Genomic DNA, 12,841 nt, shown 5'->3' on the forward strand with positions numbered 1-12,841 from the left:
GTTCAAATGAATCACGAGATCCAAATACACTTTCATCATAATCTGATCACCCTAGAGACAAGTAGAGGATTAACATGTTCATTTGACACATCAGATTGGGGAAGATTAATACAGTTTGCAGCTAATTGTTTTCTTTTTCTGGTTCCATCGTCAGTAATGAAAAGCAATATACTCTCTTCACTCTTTCAAGATGACTGCGCCAGCGTCTTAGAGTTTTCGGACAAACGCTACACTAGATGCTTACACCATGCAGCTTTGAAGAGATGAATTCAAAGTAGTCCGCGAAAAAGGGACTTGCAAAGAAATATAACGAAGGGGAAAAGTTGAACTGTACAAACAGTATATTACCTCCTTTGTTTTACATGGATCTGAGCCAGGCTGAATACAATTATCCTAGCTAGCATCTTACGTGTTCCCTAGAATAGCTTTGAGACTGCAAGTGGTCAGCTGAATGAGGTAGCATGAGAGCCCTTCGGATCAGCAGTCCATTCAAAAGTAGGACTTTCATTACATAAAAAAAGGTGCATTAGAGAGCTTTACAGACATGCACAATCATTAAGTACTCACCTCAGAGGAAGTATGCAATGTTCAAAATGACTATGACCTCTAAGAATTAATGATCAGATGGGTTGAAAGCACCCTTAACAGTGGTATATTGAAAGCACCCTTAACAGTGGTATATTGGCCACATATCACAAACCCCCGAGGTGCCTTATTATTATAAACTAGTTACCAATGTAATTAGAGCAGTGAATATAAATGTTTTGTCATACCCGTGGTATACGGTCTGATTTACCACGGCTGTCAGCCAAATCAGCATTCAGGGCTCGAACTACCCAGATTATAATCATATATCAATCACACCTGATGGTCAAAGGGGCATCTGGCAGGCAGAGTTGACATGGCACCAGTGAGCAAGCCTGTGTCTGGCCGGGCAGGTGGCGTGTCAGTCTATCAGGAACAGAAGTCACTCTAAGCAACAAGGCAGAGTGAGGGGGTTGTACTGTGGCGAAAGTCATTAGATAATTAAACCACAGGGTGACGTTTTCAAGTTTTAGAAAAAAGAAAAGTATTCTGAAACCTTATTGCGCAGAGGAATTATATGTTTTCTGTTGACAGGGAATGCTATGTGAAAAGCTACAGCAGTTGCTTAATTCTCTATAAAATAGGCCTACAAATAGATGTTCCATTATTAATTAATATACATGAAATTATATGTAAATAAAGTGCATTCTACAAGTTGGCTTGGTTGGGAGCAACCAAGCCAACTCCTCTGATCCTTTCAGCTCCACCCAGGAGAATGGGCAATTTTTTTTTTTTTTTTAAATAAGGCATTGGTTAGAGGTCTCTACATATATTATGATGTGAAAGGCTTGTCAAAAAGCTGTCCCCAACAACGTGGCTGCTTTAGAGAGCACAACATCCAGCAACATTACCCATTTGGCATTCTGGAAATTTGCTATAGCCTTCTCCCTGACATAAGTTTTACCAACCAATCCGCAGTATGAATGCCAGTGGGGAATTCTGTATCAACGTCACACCTACAACCTGTTTCATCGGACAATGCAAAAACAAAATGTACAATAGATGGCAATTTACAACCAATATCAAGTGTAGTTATTGGAGTCTTTGTGGAATTCCAAGGGGGACATTTCTTCAAGGTTGACCCGAAACAGTAACAGGTCACGTCAATCCTATTTAATGTACACGGATTGCAAGGAATCCATCGGGATAAAATAAATACGCACACAGGCAGTTATGCATAGCTTGTCTCTGTGGCCCCGGAGAAAGGAAGACATCAAGCACTTTATTATTAGCTGGTTATTAGTCAATGAAGCGTGGGAATGCCAGGCGGGTTGGGCAGTCATTTCTCTCCTAATCACCAGAGCTCTTAGTCAAGACCACCTCAGACACCAGGCCTCTCTTCATAGCAGACTATGACCCACCTTGAGCGGTTATCCTTATCTATAACTAGCCGACGTCAACCAGTCATTTATAGGAACTAAACCGGACCATACTTTTGACTTGCATGTCAAATCAAACGAGGGTTCATGTTATTAACCCAGCCTGATAGCTAAATGAAATGTACTCGCAAATCTGAGGTTTGCTTTAGCAGGTGCATCGGAAATGTTCAAATGCCATTCAGACTAGAGAGAGGCAAGCTGCTGCTGTGTACTGCACTTGCAAACCAGTCTGAGCTGCAAGCTGTAAATAGCACACAAAAGAAATATGATTTTCTGTGAAAGATTTATTAGCTTAACATGAGTATACATTTTTACATAACTCTGTAGGCATAACTCTGTAGGCAGCTCAATAATAGAAAAATATAATGTGACTGTTCTGTTGCTTTAGCATTGATTTAAACACTCAATGCCTTTGTCAGCCCATACTGACCGCTTTTCTTTCTTGTATAGAATGTGTAACGTTAATCTATGTGACGGCGACCGAAACAAAACAGGGATATCGATAGGAAGAAAATATACAACCTGTCGCAATATTACCATTAAACAACTTTACCTAGCACTCTAAATCGTCCCAACAAAATCTGAGACAAAACCTTTCCTGTATCTCTCTGAAACTGAACATAAAGCCATCATTCATGACATTAACCCTTGAGAATCACCTTCGTACACAATTCTAGGTAACTGTCTGTAAGCAAGTGTATGTTTTTGGGTCAATCCCCTTGTACCTGCACTATTAAAACATCATTACTATTAGGCGAAATAAACCCCATCATTCATTTACAACCAGGTCGTATTTTGGTACAGTATTAGATTTAGTGGAGATTGGGAAATAAATAACATGAGGTTTTCAATCAGATAAAATGTACATTTATTACTTACAATATACCACCCTGAAACAGAGTTTGTGCCTGCTAATGGATGGAATAATGAGTCAGATAGAAACATACTGATCTGAGTCCAATAATTTAGCCTACAATTACTGTGTCCTCATCTGGGAACTCATAGTAGGGCACCTCCAGGTTGAGTGGGGCTGGGCCTTTCCTGATGCGGCCCGAGGCATCGTAGTGAGATCCATGGCAGGGGCAGTAGTATCCGCCATAGTCACCAGCATTGGCGATGGGTACACAGCCCAGGTGGGTGCACACACCGATGACAATGATCCATTTTGGGTTGGCGACGCGGTCCTTGTCGTGCTGGGGGTCACGAAGCTCAGCCATATCCACAGCTTCCTCGGCGGCGATCTCTTTCTCAGACCGGTGGCGGATGAACAGAGGCTTGCCCCTCCACTTGAAGGTCATATTCTTGCCCTCTGGGATCTCTCCCAGCTTGACCTCGATCTTGGACATGGCCAGGACATCAGCTGAGGCACTCATGGAAGAGATAAACTGTGTGGCCACGGTCTTGGCTGTGTAGACACCCACCACAGCTGTGGCCCCGGTGACAAGGTAGGAGAAGGTTTTCCTGGACTCGCTGCTCTCCTGAGAAGATTTATTGGGGTCAAGCAACTCAGGCCGACGGTAATCAGAGAAATCTGGCACCTTGATGTCAGTGTGAGCGAAGCGGACTGCAGCTTTAGCTGAAAAATAAAACAAGTTGTCCATTAGATAAACAATCAAAACAGTACTAAGAGATAGGAAAGTACCAAAGGGCACATTATAGCAGCAGATGCATCCAAGTCAATAGCTAATTAGATTGTTCAAAAGTCAGGTTTAAATCCTCAATAAAGTAGCTAGCTAGCAAGCTTTCTAAGTTAGCTAGCCCATTAGCCGGGGCCTATTCAATATGTCTTGCAACGAAAACCGTTTAAGAACCAAACAGAGCAAACGTAACGAAAAGGGACCTTCCTGAATTTGCCCAACAGAAACCCTTGTTTCATTGCAAAACGTTTTGCAACAGACTAAACATTTTACAACAAAATGCATGTAATGAATACACCTTTGGCCTACATGTAGTTAGCCACCAACTCCCTAGCTAAAATGTAAGGTTAAACTAGTGACCAACAAAGCACTCCTCACTCTATCCAGCAGATTCCAACTCTACCATTACACTTGTTTACACCGAGCTGCATTGGGATCAGAATGCAATCATGGTTACATTAAGACACCGGAAACGGTATTAGAAAAATGCTTGTGCTTCTAGTTCCGACTTTGCAGTAATATCTAATAGAGGTCGACCGATTATGATTTTTCAACGCCGATACCGATTATTGGAGGACCAACAAAGCCGATACCGATTAAATCGGCCGCTTTTTAAAAATGTGTAATAATGACAATTACAACAATAATGAATGAACACTTATTTTAACTTAATATAATACATCAATAAAATCAATTTAGCCTCAAATAAATAAAACAAACAAACATGTTCAATTTGGTTTAAATAATGCAAAAAAAAAAAAAAGTGTTGGAGAAGAAAGTAAAAGGGCATTATGTGCCATGTAAGAAAGCTAACGTTTAAGTTCCTTGCTCAGAACATGAGAACATATGAAAGCTGGTGATTCCTTTTAACATGAGTCTTCAATATTCCCAGGTAAGAAGTTTTAGGTTGTAGTTATTATAGGAATTATAGTACTATTTCTCTCTCTACGATTTGTATTTCATATACCTTTGACTATTGTATGTTCTTATAGGCACTTTAGTATTGGTAGTGTAACAGTATAGCTTCCGTCCCTCTCCTAGCTCCTACCTGGGCTCAAACCAGGAACGCATCGACAACAGCCACCCTCAAAGCAGCATTACCCATAAAGAGCAAGGGGAACAACTACACCAAGTCTCAGAGCGAGTGACGTTTGAAACGCTATTAGCGTGCACCCGCTAACTAGCTAGCCATTTTACATCGGTTACACCAGCCTAATCTGGGTTGACAGGCTTGAAGTCATAAACAGCGCAATGCATTGCGAAGGGCTGCTGGCAAAACGCACGAAAGTGCTGTTTTGAATGAATGCTTACGAGCCTGCTGGTGCCTACCATCGCTCAGTCAGACTGCTCTATCAAATCATAGACTTAATTATAACATAACACACAGAAACACGAGCCTTAGGTCATTAATATGGTCGAATCCGGAAACATCACGTTTATTCTTTCAGTGAAATACGGAACCGTTCCGTATTTTATCTAACGGGTGGCATCCATAAGTCTAAATATTCCTGATACCTTACACAACCTTCAATGTTATGTCATAATTACGTAAAATTCTGGCAAATTAGTTCGCAACGAGCCAGGCGGCCCAAACTGCGTGCAATGAACGGAAGAGAAGTGACAATTTCACCTGGTTAATATTGCCTGCTAACCTGGATTTCTTTTAGCTAAATACTTTGTTTATTGATTTTAAGAAAGGCATTGATGTTTATGGTTAGGTACAGTCGTGCAACGATTGTGCTTTTTTTCGCAAATGCGCTTTTGTTAAATCATCCCCCGTTCGGCGAAGTTGGCTGGCTTTGTTAGGAAGAAATAGTCTTCACAGTTCGCAACGAGCCAGGCGGCCCAAACTGCTGCATATACCCTGACTCTGTTGCAGAGGTGACACAATTTCCCTAGTTAAAAGAAATTCATGTTAGCAGGCAATATTAACTAAATATGCAGGTTTAAAAATATATACTTGTGTATTGATTTTAAGAAAGACATTGATATTTATGGTTAGGTACAAGTTGGAGCAACGACCGTCCTTTTTCGCGAATGCGCCCCGCATCGATTATATGCAACGCAGGACAGGTTAGATAAACTAGTAATATCATCAACCATGTGTAGTTAACTAGTGATTATGATTGATTGATTGTTTTTTATAAGATAAGTTTAATGCTAGCTAGCAACTTACCTTGGCTTCTTACTGCATTCGCGTAACAGGCAGGCTCCTCGTGGAGTGCGATGTAAAGCAGGTGGTTAGAGCGTTGGACTAGTTAACCGTAACGTTGCAAGATTGAATCCCCAAGCTGACAAGGTAAAAATCTGTCGTTCTGCCCCTGAACAAGGCAGTTAACCCACCGTTCCTAGGCCTTATTTGAAAATAAGAACGTGTTCTTAACGGACTTGCCTAGTTAATTTTTTTTATATAAATAAAAAATATATATACAAAAATTAAAAATAAAATTACAAAAAATATATATAATTTATTAATTTTTTTTAATTACAAAATCGGCGGCGAAAAATACCGATTACGATTGTTATGAAAACTTGAAATCGGCCATTCTGATTACTTGTTAAATATTAGAGGTCGACCGATTAATCTAACAAATTCACAACAACTACCTTATACACACACAAATGTAAAGGGATGAATAACAAATGTAAAGGGATGAATAAGAATATATATATATATGGATGAGCGATGGCGTGCGGCATAGGCAAGATGCAGTAGATGGTGTAGAATACAGTATTTACATATGAGATGAGTAATGTAGGATATGTAAATATTTTTAAGTGCCGTTATTTTAAGTGACTAGTGATCCCTCAAATGTAAACATCATTAAAGTGACACCTTCATTAAGTCCGTTTATTTAAGTGGCCAGAGATTTGAATCTGTATGTTGACAGCAGCCTCTCCATGTTAGTGATGGCTGTTTAACAGTCCGACGGCATTGAGTTAGAAGCTGTTTTTCAGTCTCTCGGTCCCAGCTTTGATGCACCTGTACTGACCTCGCCTTCTGGATGATAGCGGGGTGAACAGGCAGTGGCTCGGGTGATTGTTGTACCTGATGATCTTTTTGGCCTTCCTGTGTCATCGGGTGGTGTAGGTGTCCTGGAGGGCAGGTAGTTTGCCACCGGTGATGCGTTGTGCAGACCGCATGATCCTCTGGAGAGCCTTGCGGTTGAGGGCGGTGCAATTGCTGTACCAGGTGGTTATACAACCCGACAGGATGCTCTCGATTGTGCATCTGTAAAAGTGTTTTAGATGACAAGCCTGTTGCACCTTCTTCACCATGCTGTCTGTGTGGACCATTTCAGTTTGTCCGTGATGTGTACGCCAAGGAACTTAAAACTTTCCACCTTATCCACTACTGTCCCGTTGATGTGGATGGGGGGTGCTCCCTCTGCTGTTTCCTGAAGTCCACGATCATCTCCTTTGTTTTGTTGACGTTGAGTGAGAGGTTATTTTCCTGACACCACACTCCGAGGGCCCTCACCTCCTCCCTGTAGGCTGTCTTGTCATTGTTGGTAATCAGGCCTACCACTGTATTGTCGTCTGCAAACTTGATGATTGAGTTGGTAGCGTGCATGGCCACGCAGTCATGGGTGAACAGGGAGTACAGGAGAGGGCTGAGAACGCACCTTTGTGGGGCCCCAGTGTTGAGGATCAGCGGGGTGGAGATGTTTCCTACCTTCACCACCTGGGGGTGTTCTACCTCAACGCATGGATGGAATATGCCACTGTACTCAATTTTACCTTACGCCACACTGATACATCGAGAAGATTGAAATACTGTTTCATCTTCATGCTAGCTAGCAGTAGCCATTATGGAATGGCAAATCACTTTGAACAACAAAAGAAGCTGATTGTAATGGCTGTGTCAACCAAAATGGCTGCAGTGGTTACTGCTAGCTAGCATGAGGATGAAAAGGGCAGTTTTCTGGGAAAACAAGCAGTATTTCAATCTTCTCGATCTATCAGTGTGGATTAAGGTACAATTTGGAGTGCAGTTGCATATCCCATCCCTGCATAGAGGTAAGCTTTCTAACCAATATCTTACGCCAGTGCCACGGTGCCTTAATATATCCATCATTGCGTTCTGACCACCAGTGCAGCTCAGTGTAAACAAGCTTAATGGTAGAGTCGGAATCTGCTGGCTAGCATCTCTAAGACCCACCTGGATGGGTTATGTAATGTTATCTTAACTAGAACTATAAAAATACGACATTACTACATCAGTAAAGGTAGCACTAGCTAGCTATTTAGTTTGCTAACCAGGTTGTGACTCCACACTGCAGTCAGTTTCTAAACCCATAGGCCCAACATCGCGAGACTTCGTGGAAAGCTTGCAAAACAGACCAAGCAGACCAGGCCATGCGCTAGTTAACGTCGACACGGCATCACCTACAAGCATGATCCGGGATTTTTATTGGAGAAGCAGTTTCTGACCATCTTCATACTGTACGGTCTTTGCTGCAGTGCTAACCTTGTGCCACCATACTGCAGTGCTGCTCCTGCAAGTTACATCCTAGCCTCGTTCATCATGGACACCCCACTTACTTACCTAACATGAAAACGAAATACTTGTTCAAATATTATTAGAACCAATCGATATGTGAAATTAATTGTTCTTCTACCCAACACTTTGTTTGGGTGGGGTTCTAAGCGTTTGGTCCCGACCTCGCAGTCAGCTACCATAGTTAGCTAGTTAACTACTTGGCTGGCTACTAGGCCGCGTGAACACTAGGCTGATTTATTAAACAACCCTCTCAGGTTCTACAGCATACACACTGGACTTTGGTAAACTACAACAGCAAGTCCTAACATCTTATGTCAATGACTCTTCCACATGTAAAACAAATAACCCGATTATTAACGTTAGCCATTCCATACTGTTAGTTAGCTTGCTTGCTTAGCTACTTACCATTTATGCTAACTGATACTGCCGGCCCAGTCTTGGGGCTCTGACCGTTCAGGGACTCGCGGGTTAGGAAAGGTTTCTTCGTGTCTACCAACACTTTCTCTCCCTTTACAACCACCCCTGGAATAAGTGCTTTTAGTGGTCCAGCAACTGCATAGTTCGTTGCCTGCAAGTATGGGGAAAATGCCCCCGAACGAGCGGCAAGGGACATCATCTTTTAAGCGAGATGGGCTCCTTGCAATGCTAGCTAGCTACGACCTGGATTGTGCAAGGGGCGCAAGCGCTGTCAGACGTAAGCACGCAACACGTCAAGTTACGAAATGACGTCTGTCAGAAGGGTTACCTTTTTTACTGTGATGAAATTAATTCATGAGTAAACTAGATAGTTAGCTAGCTTAATTGTTAATTGCAATGATTGAGTCCAAAATGTAAACATAGCTGGCAACATGACTTTGTAAGCTTTGGCTGTTATGTTGCTAGGTAAAAACTCTTGTGTGTGTTTGTCCCATTTTGTTTCTGTAGGCTGATGCAGAGTCAGAGAAGAAAAGGTGAAACTGTATATATACACCAACATCGTTGGCTGAAGTTATTGGAGAGATGTGCTGTGCATGATACCGTAAGTAAACGTTTTAGCAGAGATGAATAAGGCCTGGAATGCTATACATTTTCTTCCAAGGGAATGGACAAAATGTGAAAGAAAGATGTTTGGCAAGCTGCAATCCTTTAACGAATCATGCAGTGTCACTTTTAATTCTAAATTGCTGATGCATAACTAGCCTAAGATGTACTGTTAAGGAGCGTCAGCACTGTTGTACACATTAGCCGCGCCGTCTTTAATGCTTCAATTAAGAACCCAAGAGCTAATGCATAACTGAAGGGCACCGGAGTCCAATGAAGGGGCGATTTATTTTTTTTTTACCATCAACAATGAACTGAAGGCCTTTGAGGGTTCCAAACTGTCATTGGTCAAAGATAATGAGAATGCTCAATTAGTCTGATGTTCAATTAAGTCTAATGTTAGCTCAGCATCAGTTTTAATTTTATTTTACCCCGATTTCGATCTTGTCTCATCGCTGCAACTCCCCAAATTCAAGAAAGTGTACAGAATTGTATAGAGCCCTTATTGCATGGAACTTCCTTCCATCTCATATTGCTCAAATAAACAGCAAACCTGGTTTCACACAACAGATAAAAGCAACACCTCGTGGCACAACTCCTCTCCCCTATTTGACCTAGATAGGTTGTGTGTATGCATTGATATGTAGGCTACGTATGCCTTTTTTTTAATGTATGTTCTGTCCTTGAGCTGTTCTTGTCTGTTGATGTTCTGTATTATGTTTTGTGTGGACCCCAGGAAGAGTAACTGCTGCTTTTGCAATAGCTAATGGGGATCCTAATCAAATAACAAATACCCAACGGGCTCTGGAGGCGAAAGTCAAGTCACTTGTCCTCCGAAACACGCTTCTTAATATCCGCTCGCTTAACTTGGAAGCCAGCCGCACCAATGTGTCGGAGGAAACACCGTTCACTTGACGACTGAGGTCAGCCTGCAGGCGCCCAGCCCGCCACAAGGATTCGCTACAGCGCGATGAGCCAAGTAAAGCCCCCCCCCCGGCCAAACCCTCCCCTAACCCGGACGACGCTGGGCCAATTGTGCACCGCCCTATGGGACTCCCAATCACGGTTGGTTGTGATACAGCCCGGGATCGAACCCGGGTCTGTAGTGACGTTTCTAGCACTGCAATGCCTCACACCTCCAGGGGTCCCCTAACCAAAGATAGCATAATGTAATGACTCTCTCGCCTCTCTCAGTTTAGCCCTGATGTATCGCCATCAGAGATTGGCATCTGTCCAGTACCACAGTGCACAGCTGAAGCACGAGCAAGAACTGGTTGATATGAAGGGACAGGTGGAGAGAACCGGGCCACTAATGACAAAAGCAGGAAATGAAAACATTCTGCTAGCCGATGAACGTTGTTTGAAAACTGAACAATTAAAAGTAATTGCAAAAACTTATGACGATGAACGAGCACAAACTCTTCAACAAAATCATTTTCTACAGGAACAACTCGATCTAACCAGAACTAAATACAATGAAGTCCACGCAAAACTAGATAAATCTGTCGAGCTATCTACAAACAGGAGCGTGCAACTTGATAACATGCATGCAGTTTTGTTGAACGTTACTTAAAACAATAATATTCGAGTCCAAATGCTGCAGACCAAAGACGATCAGTTAATGAACACAATGACCAAGTTGGATGACAAATCAGCAGAACTCATTGAAGTCGCTGACCAAATGAATGATGAGAACTCAGGTGATGAAGATGGAAATATTGATTTCTAAGCAAGCGGAGGAAATCTCAGAACCGAGTCTCTCGCTCCGTACTCAAAACCTCTACCTGCAAACTATGATAGATAACACTCACATGTCTAAATTTAGTACTCTAAGTGCCCCAGTGGACTCTGCTATGCAGCAGAATACCTCCCTTAGGTACCATCTGCAGGAATTCCAGAAAAGTTCCACGCTACAGCATGAATACCCAACCAAGCAACTGGAGCATTGAGAGATGACACACAACAACGGTTTTTGCCACGAAACCACGAGACCAATACCCACCGAGGTCGAAATATCTGGAGAGTACGTCACTATTCAAAACGACTACCACTACAATCAACCTCTTTTCACCATGAACAGAAATGACACATCACGTCATTGCGGACAACCACTCCACTTTGTGGGGAATATGACCACAAAACGCAACTTAAACAGCCCATAAACAGGCCTGGAGGACTGCTTAACTTGTGAAGCGCTAATTGATTTGGGCTCGACAATATCGCTCGTCTCTCAAACATTATTCAATGATCTCAAAAGAGCTTTGAAGCCAACTAAACGTTGGTTAAAAAAGGAACGATGCAACTCTACACTTCGAGATTTCAATCAGACTACCTCACATTGAGACTCATGCTGAAACTACACTTCCAGGACGTATCGCTTGTTCACCCTGTGTATGTTTACAAGCCTAGAATCTGAACCACTGCTACTCGGAACAGATTTAAAGGATTGTTTGGATTGGAAAACCAACCAAGTATGGTCACAGGTCACCGTGCCATCTCCACTGACCACACGGTCTTCTCCTAACGCTAGCTGCAATGCAGTCATCCACGAGGGGTATCTGTCGACAGCACCCCTTGGGTAAAAGACGTTTGGAAACCTCTTGGTGCAGAATCCAACCCAAGGAGATATTACAATATCTCGTCACATTCAATCAGCAAACCCGATTGACCCTTATTTTCATGATTTCGAGCCAGCAGTCTCTGTGAATGAGCAACTTCCCTCCTCCTTGGAGTCGTGCAATACTGTAGCTGAGATCTCTTGTACTTCAGACACTTCCGCAAGCCCTGCGGCCGTCACAGGAATAAAAGCATTGAGTGTACCCTGCTTCCGATTATACATTTTCCTCTTTGCGGGGGAATGAAACCCCTTACAATGACACCAGTGGCGTCAGTCACACATTTCGCAGACAGATATCCTCGTCTCATTTCCCAGGTACTGGATAGGTTGCCACACGTGGACACTGTAGTGACTGATAGTCCTCGACAGCCTCTGAGCGTTTTGAAGCACAAACACCAGGAGATTTGTTTGAAAGGTTACAGCCAATCTAATAACAACGCGGCTGCTGACAACTCGTACAAAGGGTCCGACATTTTCGTGTGTGCCTCGGATACCAACATCAACCTCCGGTGGGGGGAATAGTAGCCCAAAACCATGAGGAGCATTTTCGAGGCCGAAGGGGGGTCGAGACTACATGCATCACTGTACGAGGCCGCCAGAGCAGAAAACGAATCTAGCTGTGAACTTCCCTATGAGAACAGAGAGGAGCGGACAGGCCCCTCGATGGATAACCTTAGAATACATCTAAGATATCACTGAGGTGTACCACACTGGTCGTAAAATATGTCCAGTGGGCTTTCCACCTCCAAAACAAATGGCAACAATAATCATTCCTTGCCATGTGTAGTTTCAACTACCATGCAACTAGTAAAACGCTCTAATCATGTGTTCTGGTAGGATAACATTTCATAATAAATCGGTAGGATAACTGGTCCCCTTGAGTACCAGGACCAATGCCAGGACAGTTAGTCCAGCTACAATCAGTAAGAAGGTTAGAGACCTCACAAGTCAAATTGCAATTGATAACAGCGACAGAGGAGTTTGTAGTCACTCAGATTGCAACATGTGGAAGGAAATCTCCAAAACACTCTTCTGATGGTTAACACACATGCCTCTAATAAATAGAATCCTCCATTCAGTAGGAAAGTTATTAGAAGTC

General features: G+C 42.7%; 1 protein-coding gene across 1 annotated transcript; it reads right to left on the reverse strand.

The window, feature by feature from the left end:
* Nucleotides 1–2,815: 2,815 nt before the first annotated feature.
* Nucleotides 2,816–8,814, reverse strand: LOC106562006 (cytochrome b-c1 complex subunit Rieske, mitochondrial). Its single transcript, XM_014126521.2, has 2 exons — nucleotides 8,511–8,814; nucleotides 2,816–3,540 (listed from the first exon to the last, which is right to left on the reverse strand). Exons 1-2 carry the CDS (start codon nucleotides 8,719–8,721, stop codon nucleotides 2,930–2,932), a joined length of 822 nt encoding a protein of 273 aa, XP_013981996.1. The 5' UTR covers nucleotides 8,722–8,814; the 3' UTR covers nucleotides 2,816–2,929.
* Nucleotides 8,815–12,841: the final 4,027 nt, after the last annotated feature.

This window comes from Salmo salar, chromosome ssa11 (assembly GCF_905237065.1).
Source record: "Salmo salar chromosome ssa11, Ssal_v3.1, whole genome shotgun sequence".
Lineage (NCBI taxonomy): Eukaryota > Metazoa > Chordata > Actinopteri > Salmoniformes > Salmonidae > Salmo > Salmo salar.

What these genes read in the sequence shown, in the direction of transcription:
- LOC106562006 (XM_014126521.2), bottom strand. Translation starts at nt 8,721, where the DNA reads ATGATGTCCCTTGCCGCTCGTTCGGGGGCATTTTCCCCATACTTGCAG. An exon ending in AGTATCAGTTAGCATAAATG is followed by an intron (nt 3,541 to 8,510) that starts GTAAGTAGCTAA and finishes TTTATTTTTCAG; the next exon opens with CTAAAGCTGCAGTCCGCTTC.